Source organism: Phascolarctos cinereus, unplaced genomic scaffold, assembly GCF_003287225.1.
Source record: "Phascolarctos cinereus isolate Bilbo 61053 unplaced genomic scaffold, phaCin_HiC Scaffold_726;HRSCAF=1367, whole genome shotgun sequence".
Classification (NCBI taxonomy): Eukaryota; Metazoa; Chordata; class Mammalia; order Diprotodontia; family Phascolarctidae; genus Phascolarctos; species Phascolarctos cinereus.
The window spans coordinates 117,476,042-117,491,896 of record NW_027556098.1 but is presented as its reverse complement, the minus strand read 5'-3'; the positions used below and the strand labels follow the sequence as shown (position 1 = coordinate 117,491,896).

The following is a 15,855-nucleotide window of genomic DNA, read 5'->3' as shown; positions in this document are numbered from 1 at the left end:
AAAGAAAGGTAAAGAAGGCAGCATTTCCTATGTCTCAGGGGAATGCTGGGATTTAGCTAGGATCTGAGTATCACAGTTATGATAGAGACAAAGTCCACTCTGCCCTGCTCTGACTAGAAGAATGGATTTGGAGTTCAACTCCCAGCTTTGCCACATCTTCTCTGTGTTGCCCTGGGCAAGTCACTTAACTTTCTCTGTGCCTCAGTTTCCTCACCTGTAAAACAAGGCGTATCAGGGACACTCTTGCATCTGGTATAATGGAGCACCAGATTGGTAAAAATAGATTTTTACCAGTGCAAAAACACAATTTCTCTGCAACCTATAGTTATAGAGAGTTTCTTGGGGGCAGTGACAAGGTTAGATAGCCAGTATATGTTACGGGCAAGGTCTAACCCAGATCATTGTGATTCTAATACTGGCCTGCTATCCCTGCACCAGCCCGCCTTTCCACATTGCCTTCATAATCCTGCATAAAAATCCGTTTGATAAATGGTGTGCTTTTCAGGCGGAGCTGGGACTGGAGAAAAAAAGACAGGCAACTGCAGCAATGGACCCTTTCTTAATATGATTGATTAGGGAAGGGATAGGGATTAGACCCACGACTTTATTGATATAAAGAACTCCCAGGTCAGGAAACTCCCTCTACCAATGCAGGTTGTCACCTTTGCAACTTATAGGTTTAGCAGGTAGCTAGGTTTCACTGAGGACAGAGTGCTGGGCCAGAGATCAGGAAGACAGAAGTTCAAATCCAGCTCCAGACACTTACTAGCTGTGTGGCCCTAGACAAGTCACTTAACTTGTATCTACATCAGTTTCCTCAGCTGTAAAATGGGGATAATAATAGCACCTGCCTCCCAGGTTGTTACGATGATTAAATGAAATAATATCAGATAAAATAGTAAAGTGCTTAGCACAGTGCCTGGAACAAAGAAGGAGTTCAATAAATGTTTTTGTTGTTGTTTGTTTGTTTGTTTGTTTTTTAAAAAGAGAATTACCTAAAACACTAAGGTTTAATGAACTACCCAGGATCATGTGGCCAGTAAATGTCAGGGGCAGGGCTTAAACCTAGGTCTTCTTGGTTTTGAATTCAGCTACCTATGCAACCACAGTATGCTGCCTCTTAATTTATTATAGAATGTATTAATTCTTAACATCAAATAATTGATTTGTTAATATTTAATAATATTAAACTAATTTGCTATTAGAATTTACCTTATTTTTCAGATTCATGAACTGTTAGAACTGATAGGGTATTTAAATATCATCTAATTGAACTGGATCATTCTATTTTTATTTTTTGGAGGCAATCAAGATTAAGTGACTTTCCCAGGGCCACATAGCTAGTAAATGTCTTGAGGCTGGATTTGAACTCAGGTCCCCCTGACTCCAGGGCCGGTGCTCTATCTACCGTGCCACTTAGCTGCCCACAAACAGGATCATTTTATACATGAAAACAATGAAGCCCAGAGATATAAAGTGATTTGCCCAAGGTCACACAGCAAATCAATGATAAAACCATCACTTATAACCAAGTCTTCACTTCATACCCCAGAAAATCCTGTTCTTCATGGCATATTGGTAATTATTTTAGTGAAAAGTCAGCTTACAGGAGTTACTGGGAAGGCTCAAAGCCACTTGTGGATAATAATAGTAGGGGTATAATGTCCAGATGAGATAAGGTTTGTAAAGGAATTTGCAAACTTTCAAGAATGGTAGTAATCTGAGCTGTCACTGTTGTTATTCAAACCTCACCTATGATGCACAAACCCCATGTCTGAGCTTTGCTCTAGGGCTTCTTGCGAGCCTGGGAATAAGGAACTTTAGAATGATGGAGGGCAATGTCGGGAGAGGTAGCATGTTACCAAGCCTTGGGCCACCCTTCGAACTGAATGTAATCTTCTCCAAGCTCTCCACATTCTACTGATCTCTCCCTTTGCTGAATGCTGCTGGCAGCATTCTCTATCTGCATTACTCATCCTGACTCATAGTCAATACAATCTTGCATCACCACTTAACTTCTTAGGGCATTAGGGCTTCTCCTGCTTACTTATCAGCTCCACTGGGGCATGGGCTACATCTTTCCCTTGGAAGTATCTGGTACATCATTTTGCATATAGCAGGTGCTCGGTCCATATTTGCTGAATTAAACTAAGCCGTGACTGATCAGGCAAGGCTGGGACCCATGGCTATGAGAACTCTGCCACCATTCATGGGCAGGATCCTAGCTTCAGCCCCACTGGACTCACCCAAGGCAGTGCTGGGTTATAGAGGAAGAGAGAGAGAAAGAGAGGGAGTTAGAAAGAGATGCTGGTTACCTCTTACTATTGTTCCTCTGTTTGGCTGGTGTCTTAGGGAGCTGTATCGGCTCTTTTAAAGCACCCTTCAGGTGAATGATCCTTTCTTGAACCACCTCTCGAATGTTCTTGATCCACTCCTGCTTGGTTTCGATACTGGAGGCCTAGTATGGTATGGTGGAAAGAGGACAGGGGCTTTAAAAGCATAAATAACAGCCGTAGTGGACGTTTACATAGCACCTTTAATTTTAAAATCACTTTAAATGCATTATTCTCCTTTGATCCCCATAATAACTCCATGGGCCAGATATCATTATTATTGCCATTTGACAGATGAGGAGTACAGTTATTCCTTCCACAACATGACTTTCCCCATAGCAGTTTTGATATATTGCTGGTCTGCATAAGAAATTAAATGGGAATTTTTTGGAAGTTTTGCAGAAGCCACAGATGACATGCAAAGGCCAGCAGGCAACACAGAGCGAGTTTAGAAACTCAGAAGTGCATTTTTACACACACACACACACACACACACACACACATACACACATACATATACATGCAATACTGTATAAAGATATAGTATTACATACCATCAACCCAAATTTTATAATAAGGTACTATAAACACCCCATAAAAGAAAAGAAAAAATGCAGACTGTTTTTTTTGGTACAGAAGCAGGGCCAAAACATGTGACATGGATTTTCCAGATCACAGGGGTGCTGCGCCCCTAACGCCTGCAACATGGAAGGGATAACTGTAGTTAAGTGGCTTGCCCAGGGTAACAGTTGAGGGGAGATTTGAACCCAGATCTTCGTGACTCCAAATCCAGCATTCCATCCATGATGCTTTATGCCCGTTCTCCATTTTTCAAAATCAACTTCTTCCCAAATACATTTATTCTATTATTCCTCCAGCACTTGGAATGGTGCTTGGTACATGGTAAGCACTTAATAATAATACCAATAATACTAAATATTGTTATTTTTATCATAGCTAGCATTTATCAGGCACTGTACTAAGGACTTTATAATTATTATTTTATTTGATCATCACAACAACCCTGAAAGATAGGTGCTATTATTATCCCCATTTTACAGATGAGGAAACTGAGGCAAACAGAGGTTAAGTGACTTGCCTGGGGTTACAAAGTTAGTAAGTGTCTGAGGCCATATTTGATCCTCCCCCCCACCTCCAATCATTTTTATTCATTCTCTGTACACATGCATTTGTGTTATATGTGTATATCCTGAAAGCTCCTTAAATGCAGGAACCGTCTTCTATACTAGGCCCCTAGTACTCAGTATAGATTTGTAGAATGAATTCTAGGGAAGCTGGTGGAATTCTTTTGCACATCTGATATCTCTTTAAGGCCCTGTATTGCTCCTATATGGCATAGTCTGAAGTCTTTTATACATTCATATGTATGGGATAGCCTCGCTGACCGTTAAGTGCTAACAATTCAGGGAATGACCGTCCCCTTCCCTTGTCTCTACTGCTTCTCTACCTCTGCCTGCGCCTTCTTACACTGGCAACAGCTCCACCTCTGTAGCCTCTGCCTTTGATTTGTGAGTTCTTCCCCAGAAGAACCTCCATTTTGATGAAGTACCCACAAAGCCATGCTTAATTCCAACCCAGCTGAGCCCCTGACTCTTTGGACTGCTGCTCTTCCTTTCCCCTGTGGGGATGGCTTCCCCCTACCTTTCCAGTTCTTCTTTATGTATTATTTTTCCCAATGAGAATGTAATCTCTTTGAGAGTAAGTACTATCTTTGTTTTTATGTGCATTGGTAATAATAGAGGGCAACAGAATGCCATCCACATAGTGAGGGTTTAATAAATGTGCATGCTCTCTCTCTCTCTCTCTCTCTCTCTCTCTCTCTCTCTCTCTCTCTCTCTCTCTTCCTCTCTCTCTCTCCCCTGTCTCCGTCTGTCTCTCTCTCTCTCTCTCTCTCTCTCTCTTCCTCTCTCTCTCCCCTGTCTCTGTCTGTCTCTCTGTCTCTCTCTCTCACTCATTAACCCTAAAATATCATACATTTGTTGACCACGAGGCCTGCTTTCAAGCACCTCCAATCCATCTGTTTCAACCTTTCATCATTCTGGTTTTCCCACGTGAGGAATCAATCTGTTCTTGTGTGTGTTTAGATGAAATTAATTACAATAATCATGAAACAGCTGGCATTTATATAGTGCTCTAAGATTTGCAAAGTGCTTTCCACATATTCTCATTTAAACCCCACAACAGCAAGATAGACACTCTGGGTATTAGCATTCTCATTTTACAGATGAAGAAAATAAATCTCAGAGAGGTTAATTATTTGCCCATTATTTGCTCATATGCCTAGTAAATGTCATAGGTAGTATTTAAACCCAGATCTTCCTGACCCCAAGTCTAGCTTTTATCCGTCATACCACGTTGCCTCTCAAACCGACTTGTTCTTTTTCAGTCTTGTGACCCTAAGTGGTCACATGGCAGAACATAGCTTGGTTATTTGTCTATGAAAATCAATAGCGCTGCCAGAGAAGGCCACATCTTCAGAGAGACTCAGTGGCTAGTTTTTCCTCCTGGAATCTCTGAGAGTTTTGCCATCTTCCTCTAATTTGCCATTCCAACATCCATGTGAGATCACAGTCGTCACTAGTAGCCAAACCTCGGCAAACTGCCTTCCAGTGGGGGTGAGGAGACAGTCAGACTTCTTGTCTTTTAGCCTTGAATGTTGACTGTCCCTGTGCCCATGGACGGAAAGAAAACCAAGGAGCAGGACTCACCTTCAATACAGTTTTGTTGTCCGAGGAAGGTGTGCGCCCGGACCACAAGGCAAATTTACAGGGATCGCCTTCCACGTGCTCGGTCACACCCAGTTCTGAGGTCTGTAGACAGGAAAGGCCTGTGAGAGGCGGGGAAGGGCAGGGCAGTGGGGAAACTTAGGACTGGGGTAGGATGGGAAAGGCGACAAAGAGGAGAGGACCGGGGAGGGGGCTGCTGTCAATCAAACTTAAACAAGTGGTACATTCTGTTCATCTATCCAGGATGACAAGAACAGAGAGACAATTGTTCAAAATTGGGAAGGACCAAAAAAGAGTGGAAGAGGAAGCAGTCAACATAAAGAAAATTTTCTTGACTGTAAAATTGAAGTAGGAACATGAGGAGGGTTAGGGAATCTCCCTCTGTAGGCATCTTTCCAAACAGAGACTTCATTTGTCTGAGATGCTTTAGGATTAAGGTGATGGTGGTGGGGAAGGAGAAAGATGCAATGACCTTGTCAAGGTCCCTTCCAGCCTAAGGGCTCAATGAGAACAGGGAGTTCCTTGTGGACCCCACCTACCAGTAGTTTGTTCTTGTAAACATATTTCGTGTGCCCTGAAGAGTCTTTGATTTCCTTGCTAAACACCAAGGAGATCTCAAAGAGGAACAAATGTCGTTCCCGTCCCTTCCGGATCAGAGACTTGGGATCCCATACTTGGAAGGCGTCCTGGAGAATCAGCTCCCCCTGGACATCCAGGTTCTCATCAAACCCTGAAAGACACATAAGCATTCTCATTCTTTCAGTTTTTTTCTCTTGCTATACACAGCCAAGTTCAAGACTCACCTGCTCAGGGCAGACTCTTTCGACTGATAGCATTCAATTTTCATTGCTCTGGCAACTTCTGGTGGTGACATGCATGTTGAGCTCTGGACTCTAGGTAGACCTTTTTAATAGTTCCAGCATGTATGTAGTGTGTGTGTGTGTGTGTGTGTGTGTGTGTGTGTGACCTCCACGTTCCTCATACTTGGAGATCCCTAAGGGCAAGGAACATTATCTCCAATTTATACTGTATAGATCTTGTTGGGACATATGTTGTCTCTCCATTAGAATATAAGCTCCTTGAGGGCACGGGCTGTTTTTGCCTTTCTTTGTATCTTCAGCACTTAGCACAGGGGTGGCACATAGTAGCTGCTTAGTAAATGCTTGCTGACTTCCTTCATATCTTCTCTACTTCTTCTAACTCAGACCTTGGAATGGATTGGAGCCCAAGTCAATGGCTAACTGACTGACTGACTAGCCTGGACCCCAGTTTCCTTGTTATCTTTTCTTCCTGGAGGACACGTGTATGTGTATGTGAGCACAGGTATTTCCTTAAATCTCTGCCTGTCAATTCTGACGTAAGCACTTAATTCTGTCTCTTCTAATATATTCCACCTTTTCCCAATACATTGCATCTTGGTCCATCTGTTCTATAGTGCTATGATACCTTTACTGAAGCCCTCTCTAAGCCAAAGAAACATGGTTCCTGAAGATCAATGCACCTCTGTAGAGTTCGGTGACTTTCCTGGCCTACTTAACCTGGCAGCAAAGGTATAGGACTGAAGAATGCTTCGGGATGAGAGATAGAATCTACATAAATTGCATAGGCAAATAAACAATATACAAACTCATATAAAATCAGCAAGACTATTTTTGCATTTAGAACTCAGGCACTTTTGGTCATAAATATGCTAACTTGCTCTCAACACATTTAATAGGAGGGTTGAGACCCATATACCTTGAATGGCTTAAACATGGCTCTGCTTGGAGGCTGGGGGACGGACCAGTTGACCAATAGAACTTTCTGTCAATCTTAATACCTAAATATTCTTTATAATTACAAGTGATTAGGGGCTTATTTGTCAATTTGTCACTGTTCTGTGTCATGTTTAGTACTATGTTACACTGCTCACTCCCACTTGCCCCTCTGTGCCTAGGAAAAAGAGAAGGCCCATGGGTAGGTAAGCTCGGGATGACTACCTTCCAACATGCTGACGTGCATGGCGTCATTAGCTTTCTTTGGAACGCTGAGCATCACTTCCAGGCCATCCTTGAGCTCCCCTTTCCCTTCTTCACAGCAGGTTAAAAGCTCCTAAGGAAAAAGTCCAGACATAATCAAGGTGGTTCCAATAGCTCCCTTCTGCTTCCTAGAGGCAATGATCACCTTTCCATTGTCCACCTTGTCCACCCTGTAGTATATGTATCCTCAGAACTATAGACAAGGTTGGGATGTGACCCAGAAAGACCAACCATTCAATTTTCTAGATTGAGCTACCCTAAATTCAGTGTCACCCAGTCCAAACAAAGCAGCATTCTGGAGTAGAAAAAGAACTGAATCTTTTCAGTTCAGTTCAGAGTTCTGGACTTGAGACCTGGCTCTGTTGTATGCCATTTGATTTAGAGAATCACCTAATCTTTTTGCACCTCAATCTCCTCACCTGAAAAATGGGGATTAAAAACAACTACACTTCATACTCTACAGTATTGCCGTAAGGCTCAAACGAGCTAACGTTTGCAAAGGAATCCTCTTATTAATTTAGGACTGGTGGCCATCGGGAGGAAAGCATGACTGGGAAGGATTAGCTGCACATCCCTTCAAGTTAGCTACACACAAGTGCTATTCAAGTAAATCCATTATTTCGAGTCTATGGACTGGGTACTCTTGGCTGTTACAAAGTTTCTACCAATTCATCAACATTTATAACATCCTGTGAGTTTTTCCTGACTACCAATTCTGATGACAAAAGTATAACAGGGCTAGAGAATGTGTATGGTTGGGAGGTGGGGGAGATGCAATAGTATGGAAGGAGACATCCCCCTTGAGCAAAGTATGTATTGCTGACATTTAGGCAGAGAGACTTCTATGTCCTATGTGAGGCTTTTCTTGCTCCCCCTTAGCTGAAAGCGTCTCCCCCTTTCTTGTATTGCCTTGGATTTCTTTGGTATATTCACATATGTGCACGCATTGTTTCCTCTTTTAGAATGTAAGACCCTTGAGGATTTGTTGTTGTTCAGTCATTTCAGTTATGTTTGTGATGCCATCTGGGGTTTTCTTGGCAAAGATATAAGCGTAATTTGCCATTTCCTTCTCCAGCTCATTTTTATAGATGAAGAAACTGAGGCAAACAGAGTGAAGTGACCTACTTGCCCAGGGTCACACAGCTAGTAAGTGTCTGAAGCTGGATTTGAATTCATGAAGGTCAGTCTTCCTACTCCAAGTCTGGCACTCTATCCACTGTACCACCTAGTTTCTTGAGGAGAGGAAGTTTCAATTTTGTTTTTGTGTCCCCTAGAGCCTAGCACATTTTTGGGGAAGGGTCTGGACCTGAGATTTCATCACAGTATAGGCAGGTCTTCTAACACTTCTGCCAATGCAGTTCAGCAACTCCTCTGCTGCTTAGAGTATTCCAGAGCTGCCTAGGGGCACTTAAGGGTAATGTTCAGAGGAGAGATTTGAACCCAAGTCTTCCTGACCCACTCTCTATCTATTGCATAATTCTTCCTCTCACTCAGCACATAGCAGGGACTCAGTAAACACTTGTTGATTGATAAATGGAGGGAAAAAAAAGATGTGATAAAACTTTCACATCCTCCTATAAATAATAATAGCTAACCTTATATAGTGCTTTAATGTTTGCAAAGAATTGTACAAATCTCATTTCACCTAATTTCATTTCTGTGAAGCTATAACTAGTTTTATTCAGAGGAATAAGAATGCCTCTGTATCTTATTTTCCCTCTTCAGGGAGAAGCTCCCCAAAAGGCAAAGCCATGTGTCCTCTATTATCCTAGGGAGATCTCAGAGGATAGGGAGCACAAACACAGAATTCCGTAGAATCACAGAATGTCAGAGTGCAAAGACCTTGGAGGTCACTTAGTCCAACCCTCTCATCTTACAGATGGGGAAACTGAGACCCAGAGCTCATACAGCTAGATGGGACTAGAAACCAGGTCTCCCGTTTCCTGGTCCCATGTGGTTCTCTTCTCTCCTCTACCAGAGTGAGGGTCCCTGACAATGGGGACTGTATCAGTTTTCCTGCTTTTACCTCTTCCCACAGTCCAGTGCAGGGATCAACACACAGACACATATATGGTACTTTAATAATTGCAAAGTGCTTTACATATTTTATCTGATTTGATCCTCACAACCCTGCAAGTCAGACAGCATTTCTGTCTCCATTTTCTGGATGAGAAAGCTGTGGCTCAGAGAAGTTCATTGACTTGTTAACTCTCACATAGCCAATAAATGTCAAGGATGGGGGTTGGAAGAGGTGGATTTAGACCCAGGTCTACTGTCTCTTTCTGTAAGAAGGCTCTCTAGATCAATATGTGGCCAAAGCCAAAGGATGCGTTTTTTAACTTCTGAACTCTTCATTAACTCTCTCAGTTATCCCCAACCTTCTCTTATCTCCTTTCTCCATCACCACTGGAATAAGTCTTGCTCTTCTTCACAAATTCCAACCATCAGACAGGGATCCTTCTTCTAGTTCAGAAGAAGGGTTTTAAATTTGAAGACAAATTACTAAGTCTCAGCTATGTCCTCTTCTCCAGTGGATTTAGGTATATAGGATCATAGATTTAGAGTTGGGAAAGTCCTCAGAAATCATCTGGTCCACCCCCTCGGGGGCACTGGAATGATCCAAAGGGGCAGTAATAGCCTTGGGTGCAATTGGGGGTGTTGAATAAAATAAGGGGGTGGTGGAAGCATAAGGAAAGAGAAGAAAATTTTGACAAACTGTTAATACATGTTTCATCAGTTGTGTGACAGAGTTAAAGTTGTAGTGATTACATTATTTTCCAAATAAACACACAAAATGCAACCAATCAGTGGTCAAGTCTGCCAATAGGTCCTAACAAGCAGGTGTTGGCAGGCAAGTATGTCACACATCGTCAGGAAGTCCAGCATGCATCAGCAGGAATATGTGCATGTAATGACTTGTTTACAGTACCATATTATAAAGGTTACATGATGCAATATTGAGTTATCAAAATTTCAATGCAGGAAAACCCCCACAAATTTACAATAAATTATTAAATTTAACATGCACCATTTAAAAATATTTTATATTTTTTAATGATGCAAATTTCAAAAAAAAAAATAAAGAGTTAAAGAAAGTAGATTTCCAGGAAAGCACTGAGTAATTTTTTTAAAAGGGGGTGGTAGGCCAAATAAGTTTGGGAAACTCTGATCTAGTCCAACCCCCTCTTTTTTTTGTTTTTGTTTTTGTTTTTATTATTTTATTATATTTTTAGGCAGTTGGGGTTAAGTGACTTGCCCAGGGTCACACAGCTAGTATAAAGTGTTAGGTCTGAGGCTGGATTTAAACTCAGGTCCTCCTGACTCCAGGGCCATTGCTCTATCCACTGCGCCACCTAGCTGCCCCAACCCTCTCATTTTATATAGGAAACTGAGACCTGGAGCAGTTAAATGACTTGCTCAAGATCACAAAGTTAGAAAGAGGTAGAGTTAGAATTTGAACCCAGGCCTTCTGACTTCCAATCTTATACTCCTTATCAACTTCACTTTGTTGTAGTTGATTTGACATCATTGTTATACAGAAACTTTAATATTCTCTTATTTCACTGATTGTTTTTTCTCCCTTTACTTTGAAAACAAACTTCATCCTCTGGTAATTTGATATTGTTAAGGGAACTTCCCAGGCAGAAACAATGGAAAATATGTATTCATTTAGAACAAAATATGCCAATGGATTTAACCTACTGGTCTACCAGTAATGAGCACTCAGTTCTCTTCAGGTCTCTGCTTCTGGTAAGGAACTGCTACATATTTCATTAAGAGCCCAATATGACCTTAAAAAGCAGAATTGGCCACATGGAAAAAGAGGTCCAAAGGCTCACTGAAGAAAATAATTCCTTAAAAATCAGAATAGAGCAAGTGGAATCTTTATGAGAAACCAAAGAACAATAAAACAAAAAAGAAGGGGAAAAAAAAGGAAGACAATGTGAAATATCTCATTGGAAAAACAATTAACCTGGAAAATAGATCCAGGGGAGATAATCTGAAGATTATTGGACTACCTGAAAGCCATGATTAAAAAAAAGAGCCCAGACATCATCTTTCAAGAAATTACCAAGGAAAACTGCCCTGATATTTTAGAACCTGAGGGCAAAATAGAAATTGAAAGAATATATTAATCACTTCCTGAAAAAGCCCAACAGGAAAAATGTGGCAAATAAAGCGATTTGTAGAGTGAATATCAAACTCTCTAATGGACATATGGCTTCCATTCTTCCATTGTATCTAAAGTCTTCCATCTGTTGGCAGAGATGATCACTAATTAAAAGTCAAGTTACTTGGAACACAAAAGACTTCAATGATGGAAACCCCAGAGTCTATTTGTAAAAACCTTCTTATTTATTATTGATGTTAATAGTTCAGCAAACTATTTTTTCCTTTTATTCAGCTGGAGCTTCTGCTATAGACTTAAAGTAGCCTTAAAAATTACCTCACAATAGCGTCTGGCAAGAATTCCATTTGTTTCCTTTAAGCCACCCCCAGATTATCCATTTCAATTCACTTCAATTCAACAAACGTTTCTTAAATTCTTGTTACATTCAAGGTAGGGAAGTGAGGTGGCACAGTGGATACAGTGCTGAGCCTGGAGTCACGATGAGCTGAGTTCAAACGTAGCCTCAGACACTTACTGGCTGTGTGAACCTGCACAAGTCATTATATCCTGTTTACCTCCATTTTCTCATCTGTAAAATGAGCTGGAAAAGGATATGGCAAACCACTCCAGTATCTTTGCCGAGAAAACCCCCAAAAGAAGGGTGTGACGAATTGGACAAAAATGAAAAATGGCCAAGCAACAGCATTCAAGGTATTGGAGAGTGACCCAGCTCACTTTCTTAGTGCCTGCTTTTCTCTCCTAGTTCATTAATATCCTATTTCCAGCATTGCTGATAAGCAAATATCCTCAGGATTTTCTGTATTTTTCTCTCTTCCAGAACCCCACCCCAACCTCTTTTGACTATGTCTTTCTCAGTCCCTATCTTAGAATTCAAGGGATTCAGAACACAAGGGGAATGAAAAGAAGTCATGAAGTCAATGACATTTATTTTAGACATTTTGTCTTATGTCTTTTAGTCCCAATGCAACTTGGATCAGCTTTATAATCCTAACAAAGAAGGATTTACAGAGTGGTTTTCAGTAATGTGTGTTGTCATACTGAAATCTGAATGCCCCAGACCTTTTGCAGAAATAATAAGGTTAATAATTGACAGTTCCCATTCACATAGCACTTTAAGATCTACAGTCTGAGGCAGGGAGTGTAAGCATTATAAATCCCCATTTTATAGATGAGTCTCAGAGAGGTTAAGTAACTGTTCTAGAGTCACACAGATAGGAGGTGTCTGAAGAAAAGAGAAGGGTAGTAGGTGGGTATGATGCATGGCCAGGCTCCTATACCCAAAATATGTAATCAGAGGCACAAGGGGACAAATCTCTGTCCCTCTTCACCCTTATCCTGATGACCACTCACCTCCCCAACTTATTTTATGCTCTTTTCACTGAATTTCAAACAGGATCACACTTCTTTCTGCTAAGAGTGCCTTATGATGTGAATTGTGAACAAATTAAATCATAATTCATTACCCATTTCTGGACATCAGGCTGACTGTTCATTGGGAGGTAGGACAACATTTTTCTAAACTCTCCCTTGAAGGATGAGTTGGAGCCAGCAGGGTTAATGCTCCCTCCATCCTCCTCAAATGATTATACAAATACTTATCTGTTCACACATTATGCTGTATCGCCCAGAGGAATGTAAGCTTCTTGAAAACAGGGCCTGTTTCCTTTTCTTTTTGTAAACCCAGTGCTCAGTATTGTTTGTTGAACTGAATTCTCATGGTTCAGGGTTTTTTTGGAACTTCTTACAGAGGCTTCCCTCCCATATTCCCTCATCTTAATGCAAAGGCTTAGCTGGATCTGAAAGGCAACTTGTCAAGTAGTGACCAGACAAAATGGGGAGAGATTCTATCCTGGCAGTTGAAGGAATGACCTGGTTAAAAAATCACAGGACCTTGACTATATTTTTTCCAGGCCCCTGGGAGAGTAACATATTTATTAGATTAAAAAATATATTTTCCCCTGTGGAATAAGAAGTTTAAATTGACTTGGTCTTAAAAGAAAAACAGATGAGGATTGTTCCTGTTTCAACAGCTCCCAGAGAGCTTAAAGAATACTCTCTCCCACAGCCAGGTCCATTGCATTAAAAACAAAACAAAACAAAAAAACCCCAAAAATACTTTGTGCTAGACAAACACAGAAATTAGGCAAAAGCTACTGACGCCCTGGATTCCCAGTCTCAGGAAAGCTGCCCTTGGTCCTGAACCCGAGGACCCTTTGTTCTTGAGTCAGCTGGAAGCAGGGTGACCATGAGTGTTGTGCCAGAGAAGAGAGAGGGGCTTATATAGCAATCGACCATATATGGTGGCCTCCCTAGGGGGTATTGTCCTACACTGTACAGGAAACTCTCTTCTAGGGAAAGCCTCCTTTCTTTCTATGCTCCAAGTACAAAACATCCTGGAAAAAGGAGAAATCAGCCTAGAACTAAGAGAACTAAATCTTGGCAGTTTCTAAAATGCTGATTTGGGATTGAAGCTAGAAAGGGTCTAGGGTTGGGAACTTCTCCATCATTATGAACAATGCTGAGACACCTGATTAGGTGACAGGTGGAGGTGAAGGGGAGTAGGATGGAGCTAGGGGAATGGTGGGTACCTTCAGGAGCAGTTGGTACTTAGTGATCCTCTGGACGGGCTTGATTAAGTAGGAAGAGATAGAGTTGGCTAGTCCATGGCGCTGCTGGATTTCCTATAGGGAGGAATATAAAGCAGATTAGATGTAGGTGGAGAACAGAGAGAGAAGAAGGAAGAAAGAGAGAGAGAGAAAGAGAGAAACAGAAACAGAGAGACAGAGGTGGAGAAAAAGAGAGGAGAGGAAATATGCATTTAAGAGGAGAGAGAAAGAGAAAAAGGGGAGAAATGTGAAGAAAACAGAATAGGCTAATTCCCTGGCACAGCTGCCACTTCCTGTCATAGGAACCTGGAGGACGAGGGTCCAAGATATTCAGTATTTCCCCTGTTCTGTCCTCTGGCTAATAAATTCCTACCTCCTGCTTGTCCTCTAATCCCTAATTCAGAACTTCTAAAACACTTCTGCCCAAACTCTACTCCCTGCTAGGTAATCCCCATTCAACTTACCCCTACTTCCTTTGGAAGCCTTATCTGTCCACCTTTGCCCTTTCCTTCCACATTGAACTCTGGAACCTTCATGTAGTTGCTATCAAACTGCCCTTTACCCTAGACGTCTTCCTTTTGCATTGTGTCCATCTTGTGTTCATACAAATATGACTCACTCTGGAAGATATCCCCAATACAAAGCACTCCTTTCACGATCCCCTGACATAACAGACCAGGAAAGAGAGTAGGAATACTTCTTGTACCTCTACTTCTAGACATCACCCCCTCCACTGCTGTCACTCAGACACTTCTCCTTTGAGGTTCACTCTACCTATCCATGTTGCCCATTTCCATCATCTATCTACCTCCACATCCCTCTTTCTTCTTTCTCAAGGAGTTCAGTACATGGGTAACTGTACTTCTCTCCACCCCAACCTCTGTCTTCGTATTTAGGCACTTCAAGATACATGCTTTTATCACCTACAATGCGCTGACCATTCAGTTCACCAACCTCCTCACATTCCATTGATTTATGATTTCATTCTACTTCAACAAACCTCAGAGGAGGCTGTGCTTGGAATCTCACTGTTCTCTATAATGGTCCTACTTACATGATCTTGAACCCCAAAATTCCTCTCTCAGATCAGAACCTTTTAGGCTTCCTTCTGTTCTTCTAATTTACTATTCTGATACCTTTTGTACACACCCACTGGGACTTTCAGTGCCTTTACCCTCTCCTTGTTCTCTCAGTCCATCATCCCTGCTCTGGCTTCACTTTCTTTCCTTCAAATTCTTTTTCAAAAAACAAATTTATTATTTATTTTTAACCTTCATTTAAAAAAAGAGTTCCAATTTTTTTCCTTCCTTCCCCTCCCCCATCCATTGAGAAGGTGAGACTTGTGATATCAATTATAAATGTGAAATCATGAAACACATATTTACACATTAGCCATGTTACAATTAAAATAAAGTGAAAAAAATTATGCTTCAATAACAACTTGGACTCTCAGTTCTCTCTCTAGAGGTAGATAGTATTTTTCATCATAAGTCCTTCAGAACTGATTTGTATCACTGTATTGCTGAGAAGAGCCAAGTCCTTCATAGTTGTTACTTTGTACAATGTTCCCTGGTTTTGTTCACTTCACTTTGTTTTGGTTCATATAAGGCTTCCCAGGTTTTTCTGAAACTATTCTGCTCATCATTTCTTACAGCACAGTAATATTTCATTATGACGATAGACCAAACTTGTTCAGCCATTCCCCAATTGATGAGCATCCCTTCAATGTCAAATTCTTTGTTACCACAAAAAGAGCTGCTATAAATTTTTTTGTACATATAGGTCTCTTTCCATTTTTCTTGATATCTTTGGGATATGGACCTAGTAGGGGTATTGCTGGGTCAAAGGGTATATATGTACCAGTTATATAGCCCTTTAGGCTATTCCTTCATATTCTTGACTTGAGTTTGCCAGTTCAACTATAAACTGTTTACTGACATTGAATCCCTATCTCTCTTGTCCCACAGCTATTTGTACCTTTCCAACTTCTATATGTGGGTTTCCTCCACTTTCTGCTGA

At 41.2% G+C, this 15,855-nt stretch overlaps 1 protein-coding gene across 1 annotated transcript in view; it reads right to left on the bottom strand.

Annotated features, from left to right (window-relative positions):
- The window catches only part of KALRN (kalirin RhoGEF kinase), a 709,132-nt gene that overhangs the window by 36,502 nt on the left and 656,775 nt on the right, over positions 1 to 15,855 (bottom strand). The window contains 5 exon segments of the mRNA XM_078146745.1: positions 2,316 to 2,458; positions 5,063 to 5,164; positions 5,620 to 5,810; positions 7,060 to 7,171; positions 13,819 to 13,911. Coding sequence (XP_078002871.1) covers positions 2,316 to 2,458; positions 5,063 to 5,164; positions 5,620 to 5,810; positions 7,060 to 7,171; positions 13,819 to 13,911 — 641 coding nt within the window.